The 17,883-nt window shown below is 35.0% G+C and overlaps 1 protein-coding gene across 1 annotated transcript in view; it reads left to right on the top strand.

The window, feature by feature from the left end:
• BORA (BORA aurora kinase A activator) overlaps positions 1-17,883 on the top strand; it is a 26,385-nt gene extending 8,502 nt beyond the window's left edge. The window contains exons 5-12 of the mRNA XM_077855411.1: positions 1,055-1,136; positions 5,364-5,429; positions 6,290-6,346; positions 6,830-7,056; positions 7,611-7,743; positions 9,894-10,507; positions 16,422-16,538; positions 17,573-17,883. Of these exons, the coding sequence (XP_077711537.1) occupies positions 1,055-1,136; positions 5,364-5,429; positions 6,290-6,346; positions 6,830-7,056; positions 7,611-7,743; positions 9,894-10,507; positions 16,422-16,538; positions 17,573-17,599 (1,323 nt within the window). The 3' untranslated portion in view covers positions 17,600-17,883. The remainder of the gene's footprint in view (positions 1-1,054; positions 1,137-5,363; positions 5,430-6,289; positions 6,347-6,829; positions 7,057-7,610; positions 7,744-9,893; positions 10,508-16,421; positions 16,539-17,572) is intronic.

The raw sequence follows: 17,883 nt of genomic DNA, 5'->3' as shown, positions 1-17,883 counted from the left end.
CCCCCCCTTTTTTTTTACATCTTTCCTCATGTTAAAGAAATTGTTCTTAACCATATGTTTAGCAAAATATAAAGAAAATGTTTTGGGGGTACCTGGCTGGCTGGCTTAGTCGGTGGAGCTCAGGACTCCTGATCTCAGACTTAAGGAATTTGAGCCCCATATTGGATGTAGAGATTATGTAAGGGGAAAAAAAAGAAAATGCTTTGAATTCCTTCCAAAACAGAGAGAGGGAAGGGAAAAAAACACTGTATTAGACTTTATATCTGGAATGAAAAAAGGAAAAATATGTATCCAAATGCTCTTACCTCCATTTGAATATACTGACCAGTGGTATACTGATAAATGTTTGACAGCTGGCCCTCTGAGGGAGGAGTATGATTTTTAGTGATTACTGCTATCTGTAATGTGAATACTCCGACCATGACCAGTTTCAAGTTACTGATGTGACATTACCAAGTAAAAGAAGTGCAGTGGGAGTTCCACCATTCTGATTAATCTCAAGAGCATGGATACTGGTCAGTGTAAAATAATTAGCAAGTAGAGAGTTGGGGCTTTTGTGACCTTTATTTTTTATATATTTAATTGTAAGTTTACAAGTTTTAACGTTGGTTTTAACAACTGATGCACAAAATTCCTGAAAATTTAATAATTAGATCTTGAGAGCCAGTATAAGCCAGTTCCAGCATACCATTCTAGGAGCTTACTTGTATATATTTATTTCCATTTATTTCTCCCTTCTTCATATTCCCTTTTGTCATCTCCACCCTTGGCCCCCCCCCCCCCCCAATTGGGAGGAATTTAAAATATTTCTCTATGATTAATGCCTTTAGATTAATTTGCAAGTTTTAAATTTAAGTGGTGGAAATAGTAACATTTCTCTTTATATATATGTTACATTTATTTTACCTTTGGTCATTTGTGCTTTTAAGTATTAAAATTTTTAAATGTAACTAAAGTCTTTATCACGTTTGATGATTATTTGAAAATAACATAGGTACTTATTTATATTTGGGGGGGGAAATTATGCCTAATTGTATAACTTTATTTTTTCTAGTTTTTCACAAAAGATGTCATTGTACCCTCTCCTTGGACGGATCATGAAGGGAAACAGCTTTCAGAATATCATTCCAGTAAATGTGAGTGCATAAAAATCTTATGAATAAAAATTATAAAAATCATAGAATCATAAAGCTCAGTGAATGTAGAGCAATATACAGTGAAGTGTCAGCTTATTGCTTTGGTAAGTAGCTTGCTATTAGATTTCTGGATACCTTTAAGGGTCAAGCTTCCAAGTAATGAATGAATAACTCGAGAATAAAAGGCAAAACATAGAGAATATATTCAGTGATACTGTAATAGTATTGTATGGTGACAGATGGTAGCTACACTTGTGAACAGAGCATAATCTATAGAGTTTTATAGAGTTGTCAGATCACTATGCTGTACATGTAAAACTAATGTAACATTGTGTGTCAGCAGCAAAAATGCTTAGAGGTTACAGTTTAAAATGTGACTAAAATATACTGAATTCTTTTTATGGCCATTTTATCTTGAATTTAACTTTTTCTTCATGACCATTATGAATATCTGTTATGATGGTTATAGAGGATCCATTGATGCCAAAATGGTTGATATAAATCAAGAACTGAGCTGTTAGTGATTTCTGCCTAATTTTCAAGGTTAATATTTAAAATGAAACTCTTAAATTGTTTTGTTTTTTTGCTAATTTGCCGATTTCTTATAAAGATAGAAGAAATATGGACACTTGACCTAGGGCAGTGTAATATAGATGATTATATGCAAAATTAATGAAGAAATTGAAGGACAAACCAGTAATCTTTCAAATATTTTTCTGCCTCCAGGAAATGGTTATATTTGCTCTCACTGTCCTTTGAGTTATGAGCACTGTTTGAGTATTACTTGTATATATATATATATATATATATGCTCATTTCAGTGAAATTGCCCATTCTTCTATTTAACGTACATTAATTATGCTCTCATTGTAAGAAAGACTATTTCATTCATTATCAAAAAACACAATAATAGGTAAAATGAATTGAGCACTTCCCATGTGCTATACAGTGCTAAGTGCTTTCAGTAATTCTGTACAACAGCTCACTTGAGGTAGATACTATTATTGGCCTCATTTGATGAGAAAACCTACTTTTAGAAAGGTTAGAGCACTCATTCAGGATTACAAAGATGATAAAAGTGGTAGAACCTTGATTCACAACTAGATGTTCTACGTTGAATTCTGTATTCTCAGCCATTACAAACTGAAGGTAGGGTGCAGTAGTGGACAGAGACCTGAGCTGGAGACCCCCTGCTACTATAAACCTGTAGAAGCATCCTGAGATCTTTAGACCTCAGCTTTTCATTTCTAAAATAAAGGAGTTAAACTACATAGTTGCCTGTTAATGTCCATCCCAGTGCTAAAATTTCTATCCAAGGTAGCATTTTCATAGACACTAGTTTTTTCCCCCTAACTCCTTTCATGTTGGATTTTTGAACAGATGACTCAACCTTTTATGTGGTCTTTATACTGGTTGGTCAGAGGCAAAAATGTTTTGTTTATTCACATTGGCTTATACTGTTAACTTTTACTATTAATACTTGTGCAGCAAGGTGCTTCAATGAATATCCTCATGTGTTTTAATTTATGGACTTGAGTGAGAATTTCTTTGAAATATATACACAGGCTGAGAATTCCTAGCATATGAGCTGTGTGTTTACCTGTTTTGACTATGTAGTGCCCGCCTGCTCTCCAGAATGCGCAGTCTATACAACTACCAACTGATTCCTGTGCCCCCACATCCCTGCCAACATTTGACATTATCCAGGTTTCAAATGTTTGCCTTTTGTTTTTTAAAATTTAATTTAAATTACACTTAATTTATTAACATATAGTGTGTTATTAGTTTCAGAGGTAGAGTTGAGTAATTCATCTGTTGTATATAACACCCAGTGCTCATTACATCATGTGCCCTCCTTAATGTCTATCACCCAGTTAACCCCATGTCCCCATCCTCCACCCCTCCACCAACCCTTGTTTGTTTCCTATGATTAAGAGTCTCTTCTGGATTGTCTCCCTTTCTGATTTTGTCTTGTTTTATTTTTCCCTCCCTTCCCCTATGTTCCTCTGTTTTGTTTCTTAAATTCCACTTGAGTGAAATCCTATGATAATTATTTCTCTGATTGACTTATTTCACTTAGCATAATACCCTCTTGTTCCATCCACGCCATTGTACATAGCAAGATTTCATTCTTTTGGAAAATATTCCATTGTGCATATATAACACATCTTTATCCATTCATCTGTCAGTGGACATCTGTGCTCTTTCTATAGTTTGGCTGCTGTGAACATTGCTGCTATAAACACTGGGGTGCAGGTGCCACTTCGGATCACTACATTTGTATCTTTGGGGTAAATACCTAGTAGCGTAATTGCTGGATCATAGGTTAGTTCTATTTTTAATTTTCTGAGGAACCCCCATACTGTTTTCCAGAGTGGCTGCACTAGTTTGCATTCCCACCAGCAGTGTAAGAGGGTTTTGCTTTCTCCACTTCCTTGCCAACATCTTTTGTTTCCTGACTTGTTAATTTTAGCCATTCTGACTTCTGACTGGTGTGAGGTAGTATCTTACTGTGATTTTAATATGTATTTCCCTGATGCCAAGTGACGTTGAACATTTTTTTTCATGTGTCTATTGGCTATTTGCATGTCTTCTTTGGAGAAATGTCTGTTCATGTCTTTTGCCCATATCTTCTTGACTGAATTATTTATTCTTTGAGTGTTGAGTTTGATAAGTTATTTATAGATTTTGGATACTAGCCCTTTATCTGATAAAAAAATGTTTGTCATTCCTAATGAGTTGTTTGACATTCTAAATGATTTTTGAAATTTTCATTTCTTCATATACTAATGGTCTTTGCAATTTCCTTTCTTGCGAAATACTTATTTATAGTATATTGGTTATATTTATATTGGATTGCTGTCTTTTTTTTTTTCTTGTTAATTTCTAAGACACCTTGTTTAACAAGGTTATATTGGTTCTAAAGATTTCAAATACCATTTCCCATTCTGTCATATTTATGCTGTTTTTGTTCTTGATTTCTTTGGTTGCAAAGAAATCTTACTCTGATGTAATCAAATACATCAGTTTTTTTTTCTCATTTGATGGCGTTCTTAAGCTTATTTAAGAAGTCCTCCTGGAGGAAACAACTGAGGAATCACTCACAATAGAGTTGAAAAGCATGATAATGCTGTAGTTGGTGCTTTTCTGATCTAAGGAGGTCAGGGAATGCATGCTGGTGGAAGACAATTTAAGCTGAAACTTAATCAACCAGACTCAGCAAATAAGGGAGAAAAGTCAGAATAGCATGAGAAATACCTAAATATGAGGGAGAAGCTCGTTTTTTTTAAGGTGCTCAAATAGTGTTTAGTTGGAGGACAACTGTTCTAGAGACAGACAAGGTTTTGAAGGGCTTTCTATGACGCTGAGGTGTTTGGGCTCTAGCCTGAAGACCAAGGACATTATAGAGTTTTCTGCAGCAAAGTGCCTTGACTACATTTACTTTATAGGTCACACTGCTTACAGCAAAGACAGCATTCAAATTCAAAGCTGTCAGAAGACAGCATTCTGACAGTATTTATTAGGAGACTTTAATTCATTTACCCATCTACCCACCTATTCATTCATTTATTTATTTAGGTTTGTTAGGTTACCAGTCTTCTGTAATGTTCTTTTAAGCTTTCTTGTTTTTTTTTTGTTGTTGTTGTTTTTCTGGGGTTTTTTTTGCTCCTTCCCTTTTTCTTTTATTTATATTGGTCATTTTTGTCATTGTGTGTTTGTTTTTTCATCTCATAACTTTCAAGTTACCGAAACTTAGTAGTCATTCATTTTTGATTTAAAAATATTTGCAGCCTGACTTTTGATTCCTGTTATGAAAAGAAACAACATAGTTTTATCAAATTTTACATTTTGTTGAAATTATCAGGCATTTTAATTCAATTTATGTAACCCATTTTGCCAAAACATTAAGCAACAGAGGACTTTGAGGTTGACTAACATACATCTTCAATCTTTTGAAGTTGACATAATACAGAGTAACCATACTTTCCTCAAAAACTATTACTTGGTACCTCATCTGCTGTGGTAATCCTTCAAGTTTTATTTGTGCTCCTTCAGAATTAAAAAACTAATAGAAACATGCCAAATTATTAGCTATACAGATTTTATTTTTAAAGTGTTGTAGAATAAAAGTTTTCACTTTGCTTACTTTTTTACTCTGGGAAAGGTCACTCTTGAAGGAAATGAAGAATATAAAATGTAAGATTTGACATTTAAAATGTTTTACAGGTATTAACATAACTAGTGACTCTCCAATTGGTAGAAAGCTGACCATCCATTCTGAGAAAAGCAACGGTGAGTGTGAATATAATTTGAAATGATTGAATGTTCCACATTAAGCTACATTTGATTTTAAATTGTGTGATAACACTTTACTCTGGAATTGAAATTGTTTAATTATGAACTATATGAGAGCTAATTTTAAAAACAATTAGAATAGATAAATACCATCATGTTTTAGAAATAACATTAGTATGTGTGTGTTGTTTTCTTATTTGAAGTATGGGAGACGATTTCTTGTTTTGGAAAACATTTTTCTGAAATTTTGTGAATGATGAGGAAATCTATCCCCAAATACAATTGACCCTTGAATAAGATGGGGCCTATGTGTATGAACCCCTTATGCACTCAAAAATCCATATAGCTTTTGCTCCCACAATGTTCAACTGCTAATAGCCTATTGTTGACTGGAAGCCTTACTAATAGTCAGTCAACATATATTTCGTATGTCATTTGTAGTGTAATTTTACAATGAAGTAAGTTAGAAGAAAACGTTAAAAAAGCCCTAAGGAAGAGAAACTACATTTATAGTACTCTACTGTATTTATTGGAAAACATGCACATTTAAGTAAACCTATGCAGTTTAAATCCGTGTTCAGGAGTCAGCTGTAAACTGGCTTCTTTTCTCATTCCAGTGCCAGCAGTACAACCAGGAGTTAACTCTTTCCGATAACAGGTTTATATCAGTGCTGGAAGGTGTGGGAAACTGCTTATAGAAAGGTGGCATGTTGTTTAATAGAATGCATAAATGAAATAATTCAGTTTGGCTGGAACATCATGGGGAGATGGTTGATTGGGAAGCACATGCTAAATTGCATGTAATATGCTTCCATTGATTTATCCATGTTTGTATTTATTTATCTGCTTGCTTCCAGCTGCTTGTCAGACATTGCTGTCTCTTCCTGTGGATTTTAATTTAGAAAATGTATTAGGTAAGTATTATGTTTGTTTAAACCTTTAATAACTTAAATAGAAGGTTTTGTTTTGATGGCTTTAAGTAAGTGGAAATAGGTGGCAATGTCTGTTTGTAAAGAAGTGGGGAAACAGTCTTGAAATTTCTCCTTTTTCTTTAATTTGGCTTTTTGTCATAATGAATTTTGCTTTAGCCCTTTATCTGATAAAAAATGTTTGTCATTCCTAATGAGTTGTTTGACATTCTAAATGATTTTTAGACATAAACTATTCTTAGGCACATCATGTTGGCTTTACCTACACTAATAATAAAGTACTTGAAAAAGAAGGAGTAATTTCAGATTTCAAATGTCACATATGCAAAACAAACAATTAAATTTGTTCAATAAGAACAAAATTCAAACATATAGTACATGCTGTTTTTTAAAAAATCATGTAATTGAAGCGCAATTGCTCTTCAAAATGACAAGCCTTGCCTTTTATTCTGTTAATATTAAATATAGGTGATTATTTTAGAGCTGATGAATTTTCAGATCAGTCTCCTGGAAACCTGAGTTCTTCATCCCTCAGAAGAAAACTATTTTTAGATGGCAATGGAAGTATTTCTGACTCCTTACCTCCAGCTTCTCCCAGAAGTCCTTGCAGTGGTGCTCAAGCCTCACTTGAGGTTTTTTATTCGATAGACTTATCTCCTGTACGGTGTAGGAGCGCTGTGCAGACACCAAGTTCGGTAAGAAGCATACTGAACATGTGCTATAGTTTGCTGTAGATGGACCACAATGTCCACTTTGTGCTCAAGGAATGGTTGCCTTTGGGTTTTATATTTTTGTGAGAATTAGACTAGTTCACATTTTGTCATTAGGAATATTTTGGTCAGATTTCATTTCTGTATTTAGAGGTATAGGGGATGACCAGATTAATCCTGAGTCTCAAGGAATTTCAATGTAAGTTATTTACTGAACTCTATGTAAGGTTTTCCATATATGACAATAGAATTGACATTCATGGAGTAATTTAAAGTTGTTCATTAACAGTTGCTAGTATGATATAGGATGGTTAGTATAAACACTGCATTTATATTTTACTTTGACTAACATAATTCTATTTCAAAATTTTTCTAACAGTCTTCTTAATTGCTTTTGTCACAAGATGCCTTACCTTTTGGTGAATGACCAAAGTTTATATGATCTACTTTGTAAACGTGTTTTGAAGATGAAGATAAATAGCATATGGTATAAGAAATAGAGAAAGAGAACCATGTAATTTTATTTATTTTTATCACAGGGGCAGTTTTCTTCCAGCCCTATTCAGGGCAGTGCAAAAAAATACAGCTTGGGAAGTATAACCAGCCCTTCACCTCTTTCTTCACCCACTTTCTCACCGATCGCATTTCAAATAGGAAAGACTCCACTCCCGGGTATGTTTCATAAGAAAATACCTAATTTCAATTTTTATGTTTACCAACATTTGTTATTAAAGAAGTTATTTTTTAGGTTGTTCTAACTATAGAGCTCTGGGATGCCTGGGTGGCTCAGCAGTTGAGCGTCTGCCTTTGGCTCAGTTCCCAGGATCGAGTCCCACATTGGGCTCCCTGTGAGTCAGGGAGCCTCCTTCGCCCTCTGCCTGTGTCTCTGCCTGTCTCTCTCTCTCTGTGTCTCTCATGAATAAATAAATAAAATCTTAAAAAACAAAAACAAAAAAAACTATAGAGCGCTGACTACTAACCTTCTTAAATTTAAAAGCTGGCCTTTTTACAAAAGGAACAATACCTGGATTCTCGACAAAGTTCTATGCTAGTGTTAAACACAGATCATCTGATTAGCAGTATTTATATCAAGGATTCCTATAAAGGAAATCAGAAAAAGATTAACCTTAGAGTTAAGTTGGTTTCTGTGTGCCTTCTGATCTGCAGGTTCAGACTTTGGTAATCTCATATTTGTATTTTGTAAAGATATATTTGTTTGAGTAAGACTTGTAAGGTAAATATGGTGTGGGGAAATTTACCTCTTTGTAGTGAGTTAATTTCTCTGACAAAAATTATAGGTCCTTTTGAAAAAATTACAATAAAAAGCTATTCATAATAAATTGGAAAACTCAAAGCTATTTTTGTTAATCTTTATGTATGTTTATGTACTTTTGCATAAATGCGTATATTCTTTGTGTGGAGATAGATACACACACACACTATGGTTCTGTGGTCTGCTTTTTTTTTTACCAAGTATCGTATTAGAATATTTTTGTAGGTCATTCAAATCATTTATTACTGTATGAAACAATGATTTTTGAGTCATTGATCATGGATGTATTGTTTGTTTTCAACTACTGATGAACATTTAGATTTTTCTAATTTTTCTTTATCAAAAAACTATTTTTGTGTAAACATTGTGTTGTATGTATTTATATCTTCAGGTTAAATTCTCAGAGGTGGAATTATTTGGTCAAAAGGGGTAATTGTTTTTTTTTTTTTTTTTTTTTTTTTACTTATTTATTCATGAGAGACAGAGAGAGAGAGAGAGGCAGAGACGCAGGCAGAGGGAGAAGCAGGCTTCATGCAGGGAGCCCGATGTGGGATTCAATCCTGGGGCTCTAGGATCAGGCCCTGGGCCGAAGGCAGGCGTTAAACCGTTGAGCCACCCGGGCTGCCCTGTTTTTTGTTTTTTGTTTTTTTTTTTGCCCCGATTGTTTTTAAGGAGCTTGATGAATTTTGTCAAATTTTCTTCATAAAAAGTTGTACCAATTGAATTTTCATCAATAGTATGTAAAAAAAACTTTCTCCCATTTAGAAACACTGATATTACTGTTTCTTAACTTATGTTACAGAAATGTGTCTCTTACTGCTTTAATTTTTGTATCTTTGATTGTGATGGTGTTGAACTCTTCCTGAATATTTATTGGCCCTTTACTTTGGGGAGGGATTCTTAGTTCGTACTTAACTTTTTGTTAAACAAATGCTTATTGCTTTGTCCTCCATATTCTTTATTATTTGTGTGGCTGACCACTTCATATATTTATTTGCCTTTGGGGGGATTGTTTATGGCCTTTTGCCCATTTTTTTAAACTTTTGTTTTTATTAAGCCAGTGAAGTTATAAAAATATTACATTTTAAAGCACTTTTATCATTTTATCATTGTTAAGCTCTTCATTATTGCAAATATCATTTTACAATTTTATGCTTGCTTTTTAACATTGCTTATAGTATTTTGCAGTGTTTTTGCCACCTTCATTTATCAGCTACAGCTATTAATTTGTAGCTCTTGGCTGATTTGTTCAATATCTTCTTTGTATATGAATACTAATAGTAGCAGTATGTTTACGAGGAAATAATTCTCAGGGATTAGATTATTTTGTTTAAATAAAAGAAAGTGCCAGAGGACTTCTTTTTGAAGACTCTTATACCCTACTTATTGAGACAAATTCATTTGTGCTTTGTTTTTAACACCAAAATTTCACTTCAATAAATAGAATGTTCTAGAAATCCAATTTTTCTGGCATTAAAGCATGATTACCATTTTGTAATGTCTTTTCCATTTGCATGTTTTTATGATGCAGTTTTTCCCTTTCTTTTAGAACAAAGGAAGTTTACTTTTCATTCTCCTGATAATTCGTCTGGAACAACAAATTCTAATGGAATTACTAATCCATGTATCAGAAGTCCTTATATAGATGGCTGCTCACCAATTAAGAACTGGTCTCCTATGAGACTTGAGATGTGTACGGGTGGTACTCCGTACCGGACCTCACTGATTCGGATACCTTTTGCTCTCGAGGCTCACAGTGAAGATGAAGAAGATCAGGCGAATCTTCCTCCTACAGATGCCTCGTCACCAGCCATGGACACTGGTGGACTACACCTGCAGCAGTTGAATAGTGACGCTTCTCCACATGGCACACATTTAGTAGTGACTGCCATGTCGATTACACAGAATCAGTCCAGCACTTCTGAGAAAGAATTAGCACTGTTGCAGGATGTTGAAAGTGAGAAGGAGAACAACACTGTGGATATGGTTGATCCTATAGAAATAGCAGAGGAGAACACTTGGATTAAGGAGCCGGTTGATAATGGGAGTTTGCCCATGACTGATTTTGTGAGTGGGATTGCCTTCAGTATTGAAAACTCTCATATATGCATGTCACCTCTTGCAGAAAGCAGTGTCATTCCTTGTGAAAGCAGTAACATTCAGGTAAGCTATTTTAATATTCTAGAGTCCTTTTCTCTCTTATTCTTTTTTTGAGATTATACTAAGAAAGAAAATGGGTTAAATGTGAGAACTGTAGTATCATATAATTTATATAACATTTTTAAAAAACATTCATACATGGTGATACTAAGAGGATTAGAATTTCTTTTAATTGGGACTGGTGGTGCATATATAATATTTACATTAAGTGATACTTCAAATAAGGAGTAAGGAAAGATGAGAGAAGACAAGAAATCAAGCTGCTCTGTTTTTATAGAATGCTAGGGTCAGGCTACTTCTAAGGATTCATCTCTCACATGTGGACCGAGCACCAAAGAAATTCAGTTCCTGGTATAGTATTTGTCTTTTAAAATTTCAGTAGTTTTTGTTTTTCCTTTATATGATTTGGGGAGGAAAAAAACATAGAGTTTAGAGCAGTTTTATGTATATGCTTTTTTGTACTTTTAAAAAATGATTTATAAGCAACATTTTTCATGTAACCACACATTTCCAATTTTGCAGTATCTGACAGCGGAGAAACATGATCCATTTGACAAACTTTAGAGCCAGCATTTACTTTTAGAAGGGTATTTGTTCCATTACTTGCTATAGTTGGGGCTGAGAATTTTGAAACAACTTTAAAATAGGAAGGCAATTCTTACCTGCCATTTCATAGTAACATCTAATAACACTTAAGTAGTTCTTACCGTTTTCCAGGCATTATTCTGAGTACTTTACATGTGTTAATTTATTGACTCTTGTGAGATTGGAACATGGAGATAACAGTTCACCTGATGGGGTAACTGAGGATCAGAGAGGTTAAGTAAATAAATTACCTCTATTGGTAGCGAGTAGTGGTGCCACGATTTGAATTCTGGCAGTATGGCTTTAGAGTTCACATTCTTTAATCAGAGTTTGTAGTGACTCAGTGATAACTAACATGTACACAGTGTTTCAATATGCCAGGGGCTTTTCCAACACTGTATGTAGTCATTCATTTTATTCTCCCACCACCGTATAATGTTTTAGTGCTGTCAGTTTTGGAATGCTAAAATTTAAAACTCAGAGGGATTCTAAATGACCCCAAATAAATATAATCATCTGCTCATATTTTTATGTCTCTGTTGTCTTTCCTGACTTCTCAGGATCATTGCTCAGAAAAAATTCACTAGAATCATTTTAATATGTGTTAGCTTCTAAATTTGATTCCTAAGTGAAAAAGCACTTACAGGTTAGTTTAGCCTTCAAGGTATTGTTAACTTCTTTTCTCTCCCTTTTCCTCACTGCCTCTTTTTTTTTTTTCCCCAGAGCATTTATAAGAATCAAAATGCTTTCACTGAAATAAACTTTAATCATCCCATTGGAAACCTGTAACACTACTAAATTGTCATCCACTCTATACTTGAGTGCCTGCAGGGATATTCTAGTCCATTTTAGGGCTTCTCTTATCATTACAAGCCTCTTCCTTATATTGAGCTAAAATATGGTTCTGTCTGTGAGATCTACCAGTCAGTCTTAGTTTGACCCTTCGGGCCGTATCATAATGTTTAACTTTTTCAGAGCATTTTATTGTTTAAAAATGTCTTCAGACATTCTTATTTTCCTACCACAAAGGTAGCTTCTAAACATTTGTAGACAGCCATATTTTCCCAGGGCCCTTTTGCTTGCTTTATTGTAGACTGGTTGGCTTCCTGTGTGGTACATGCTGGCAACCTAGAATATCCCTTCATCAGACTGGGGATTCCCTTCACCTCTCCTGTCTTCTGTCTCCCTTCACCTCTCATATGTTTTCTACATTCCATTCTTCTCTTTCCTGGTTTACCTCTCACTTTATCGGAACATATTTCCTGGTGGCTTTGTGAAAGTTCATTTTGTAGGTACTGTAGGTCTGATGTATCCTTCATTCTCTCACATGAGATTTTGGAAATAATTGTCCTTCAGACTTTGAAGGCATTGTTTCATTGATTTTATTCCATTCTTGCTGGTGAGAGATCTAAAACCATTTTAATACTTGATCTCTCTTTTACCTACACCTGGACATTCTTTGTCTTTTGTTTTCAGTGTTAAGAAATTTCAGTGATTCTTTGATGTGGGTATCTTTTCATCCATAGTACTGGACACTCAGCAGAGCCTTACAATTTGTAAACTCATGTCCTTCATTCTTGGATCTTTTTTTGAATAATAGATTTTTCCTATCTTACATTTCTTTCTGGAATTTCCTTTTAATTCTCCAATTTTTAAAAATCTTTCCAAGATATTTTTTATTTTTTGTTCTAATTTTTGGAAGTTTCCCAGCGTTACACAATAACCCTTCTATTATTTTTTGTTTGCACATCTTTATAAGGTTTTGAGGGGCTTGAGAGGGTTGTTTTGTTTTTGCTTTTGGTATTAATTTAAAAATTTGTAGCATGGCTGGCAAAGTATCCAGTGGTCTGGCCTTTGCCTTATATTCATCAGCTTTGTTTTGTTTCCCTTCATTCTCTTTGTTTCAGTCACATTAGCTTTCCAGTTTTAAGTAACCATGTTCCTTCTTGTCAAAAGAGCCTTTCCACATACTACTTAGAATTCCTCTCTCTCCCACTTTACCTAGTTAACTATTAGTTTTTTAGCTCACAGCTTAATGATCATATCCTCAAAGGAGCCCTCCCTGATCACACTAGCCAAGCCAGATCTCATTATATCCTTTCATAATTCCACGTACACTTTGCATTCTTTCCAGACTGTTTATCGAGCAATCATGTATGTTTTGGTTTATCCCAGAGCATGTAATAGCTACTTGTTAAATATTTGTGAAATGAAAACAGAGTGAATGTATATGTAAGTTCAACCAGGACTGTATAAAGTGAGAACAGTGAGCCAATCAATGTTTGGAATCCTGATGAAACTTTGAGGGTTTGGTAAAGGAAGCAGAGCCCCCAAAGGAAACTGAGAAGGACCAGCCAGAGAGGAGAGAGGGAGGTGAGGAAAGCATAGTGTCATGGAACATCTTAAAGAAAGAATGGTTAGTACTGTGAAAATAAGAGCAAGGGACAAAGGGCTTGAAAAGTGGCTATTGAATTAAAAATGGAAGTAATTTGGTGAGTGAACAGCCTCAGGTGGAGTGGTGAAAAGTGAATGAAAGGAAGGTAAAGGAGGTGAAGTAGTGGAAAAAACTGTGCAGATAACTCTTTGAAGAACTTTAATTGTGAACAGAAGGGTTATTGCAGCTAGAAAAGAATATTAAAGTTTAAGATCTTTTCAAAGTTTCCTTTTTAACTTTGTTTTTACTTTAGATGGGAGAAACTAGCATATTTAAATGGAGAGGAAGAAGAATAAAAAGAACAAAGAAAACTAGAAATTGGGCAGGACAGTTATTAATAGGTATTGATTATATATCCTTTTCAAGCACCAGAACCCAGGGCAAGTGTTTTACACTTAGAATCTAATCCTCTTGGTGTAATGAATATAATCTGTAAAATAGTGATGAGTTTTATACATGAAGGAACGGAGATGGGATAGAATCTAGAGCTCTGGTAGGAGGATTAGCTACAGGTAACCCTTCCACTTTCGTAGGGGGCCAGGGAGTTGGGGCTAGGATGGACGTGGGTGCATATATTTGTAGCTGGGGGCTAGCATAGCTTTAAGGAGCTTGGATTTGGGAAAGCAAAATGGTGGGTTTCAGTTTATTTCCTAGCTCAGTTAGTTTTATCAATTTCAGGAAGGGAGAGCTTTGAGCTTGTTCCCTCTTATTTAAAATGGGGACAATAAAAAGATTGTAGAATAATAGTTGAATCGTGAGTTGAGTTCATGTGAGTATACTTAAAGTGCCTAGACACTCCCTTAGGTAATGGGCGACAAAGTCTTCTGTGACAGGTAGCAAGCAAAAGGGGCAGAGTATAAGGAAGATGAAAGCAGTGAGGGAAGGGCGAAAGTGCCGAGGCCTAATTGCAGGGAAAGCACTCTAAGCCACTCTGCTTGCCAGTTGCGAACCTGAATCTGGAATGTTTCTGAAATACCACATCTGGTTTATGTGGGAAAAAAGTATAGGAATGGTGTGTAGGCTGATTGGCAGTAGAAACATCATTTATAGGCAGCATAGTCCAACTGGAAGTCTACATTGCATTCAGAACTGAATTTGAATTAGTTCTGTCATTTATAGGCTGTGGATCTTAAGGCAAGGTCCACTTCACAGTGAGTAGGGTAGGACTTTTTTTTTTTTTAAGCACCTTATTCTTCTTAGCTATAAGATGTTGCTGATGCCTGGTTTTGGTTTTGTTGTTTTGTGGGGGGGGGGGGGTTGGTTTTGGTTTTGGTTTTGCTGATGCCTGCTTTGATGCCTGTGGGGAGTTAGGAGATGATGTATATTGTCTGGTTGGTCCATGGTGGGCATCACCATTAGTAGTGGTCTAGATGAGAGCCAGTGCAGTCAGCTGCCATCTTAAGGGTCTGCCAATTGATTCTTCTCTTCCTAGGGAAAAGAATCTTCTCTTCCTGTGTCTGTCTTACTCTTTATGTATTAACTCTTCTCTTGAAATACTCAGTTATGCATTACTATTGAGTTGTATAAACCAGTTGTTTGGCACTGGTGATAAAAGGAAGAGTAATTGGCAGATTCTCTGGAAGCAATAGGGTAATTAACAATTTTGATCAAATAGCTGTCAAATGGTAGTAGAGCCAGGTGTTTCCCTCTGGAATATAAAGGAAGATTCTTTTTTATGTGTCACAGGGTTTTGTTCAAATAGAACATGACTCCCAGTAGTTGAATACATAGGCATTCATCCTTGAAAACTAGAAATGTTTTTCTTAAGATTATGGTAGAATGCACTTTGTTGTGTTTTTTTGTTTGTTTGTTTTCTAGAATGCACTTTGTGATGGAGACAAAAGTGTACAGTCTTTTCCTTCCCTCTGATTCTAATTTGCAGAAAGAGTTTCAAAGTACAGGGTGAACCCCTCATGGGGTTTGGTGTTATTTGGTGCTCAGCACTGTAAGATTGATGCAGTGTGTGTAGTGGACAGGGGCTTGGGAGACTCAGCTCTTCATTGCCTCATTCTGATGCTGTGAAAGTTGACCTTTCTTAGCTTCTTCATCTGTGAGGTTTATAGGGTTATTTTAAGGAGAAAGTAGGAATGGTACTATGTAGAGTGCCATATAGGCCGTGGGACTTTTTTAGGCATTCAATAAATATTTATCATGTATGTACGAAAACTGAAGTTTCTAGAATCCCTTTTTCAACTTGGGGCTGCAACAGTACATCGAGAATGCTACAATTCATTAAAATGAAAATTTGAACTAACATCTAGAGCCATTATGTATATGTAGTATTATTATGAAGCTAAGATTTGAATTTCAATAATGGTGTATAATGTAACTGGCCTTTTAAAAAATGTGAATTATTTTGAATAGTCTTAAAGATAGCATGCCTTTTAGGTAAATCCTATTTAGAGATAAAACCAAGGTATTTGGAGACAAGCTTGGTAAAGCTCGAACTGGAAGGTGAAGTTGATTGTAATCCTCACTTTTATCTTCTGGGTGTGATCACAAACAGGAAAGCAAGGTCATAGTGGCTTGTTCTCAGATTCTAAGGAAACTACAAGATGTATTTTACCAAAGGGAATGCTGCAGTACAGTGACAACTTTGAAGAACAACCAGTTCTATGTAGAACTAACTACCTTTTATGTTTCTATATTTTAAATTTCATTCAGTGTGGTATTAAATAATACATGTATTGTTCACCTGTGAATGGTAGTATATAGTGATTCACTTAAGTATTTTATATTTATAATTATATAAATTGTATCTTATATTTTAGAAATATATTTTATATAAATATTTCTAACTTATTTAAACATACAAGTTCCTCAAATTTTATGGATAAGTGAATTAATCTAGTATGCAGTGTTATATCCTTGTTTTTCTCTTTTCCTTTTTCCCATCAGATGGATAGTGGCTATAATACACAGAATTGTGGAAGCAATATTATGGATACAGTTGGAGCAGATAGTGATGCACAAACCTTAGAGGTTGAGAGTAAATCTCAAGTTTTTAATACAAAGGTATGGAAAAAACAAGGAGACGACATGATATGGTTATAAGTTAGGTTATAAGTATTTACTAAACGTGAATTTTTTCAGGGGCACCTAGCTGGCTCAGTTGGTGGAGCCTGTGACTTTTCATCTTGGGGTTGAGTTTGAGCCCCACCTTGGGTGTAAAGATTACTAAAATCTTAAAAATTATATAGATGTGACATTTAGTATTTTTCCACCCATTTTGCTTAAAATTTTGTTACCATGTTTATGCCTGTTTTCAGTTCATCTAACAGCAGAAGGTAGTTTTTAAATCAAAACACTTCATTTTCCTACGTAACTCTAGCTATGGGAGAGGTTATGAGAAGAGGTTGGAGAGGGAGAGCCAGTCCTACTTTGGAATTGGTAACTGAACTCCTTTCCTTAAAACAGGGAATAGAGAGGGAAGACATTTTTTTGCCTCTAACATTGTTTCAAAGTTAAACATAAAGAAGAGTTTTGATTAGGAAAATGGTACAAGTGAGAGACTACACATCCAAATAACAACTCTCAAAGGTGTAAGGGCTCTTTTCTTAAAATCCATAAGCCTTCAAGACTATGAATAACATAGACCTTACTAACTGAGCGTACTTTTGATTAGGGCATTTATTGAACCTTTTAGATAGAATGATTATAACTATGTATGCATATTGAAAACCCATCATAATTTTAGAAACTAATCAGGAGAATCTTTGATTTTGATATGCCATTTATTCATAAACACAATAAATACCAGCAAGTGTGCAAATGAACATAGCTCTCTCCAAGTGAATTTTAAGACAGAATATGGAGGCCACCTTAATTTCCCTCTCCTCCATTTTGCCGGGGAATTACAGCTGTTCATTTCAAAGCAAGCAAGCATTAGGGTCCAGGAAAAGGACTTTTTGGTCAGAATATTGATCACAGAAAGCCCTATTTTCACTGTCCTATTAGAATTCATAAGGAAATTTGCATTCAGGTTTAAAACATAGTAGTTGTACCCTTGAATGGTCCTGTTCAAGCAGCAAATATTTTTCCCCCCACAGGAAGAACATGTAACACAGAGGTGTTGAATGAAAACAGCCAATCCTCAAGGCAGAAGCCCATACCTCTCCGAACCAAAGACCATCGCTCAGTGGCTCCTCACATATTTTTTACACACAGGATCAATAATATGATCGTGATTGGGAGAAAGTTGCTTCAACCAACATGCTTATTAGCTTTCTTTCCCCCCTTAATGTGAAAAATCAAGGGCTTAATTTAATGACATGGGAACAACAGAAAAGCTCCTGGAACTTTCAACTCATTGAAGTACAACTGTATTTTTCATTAATAAATATTTTTGTACTTACCTTGA

This window comes from Canis aureus, chromosome 17, assembly GCF_053574225.1.
Source record: "Canis aureus isolate CA01 chromosome 17, VMU_Caureus_v.1.0, whole genome shotgun sequence".
Classification (NCBI taxonomy): domain Eukaryota; kingdom Metazoa; phylum Chordata; class Mammalia; order Carnivora; family Canidae; genus Canis; species Canis aureus.
The sequence above is the reverse complement of the archived record's forward strand: the minus strand, read 5'-3'. Positions and strand labels throughout refer to the sequence as shown.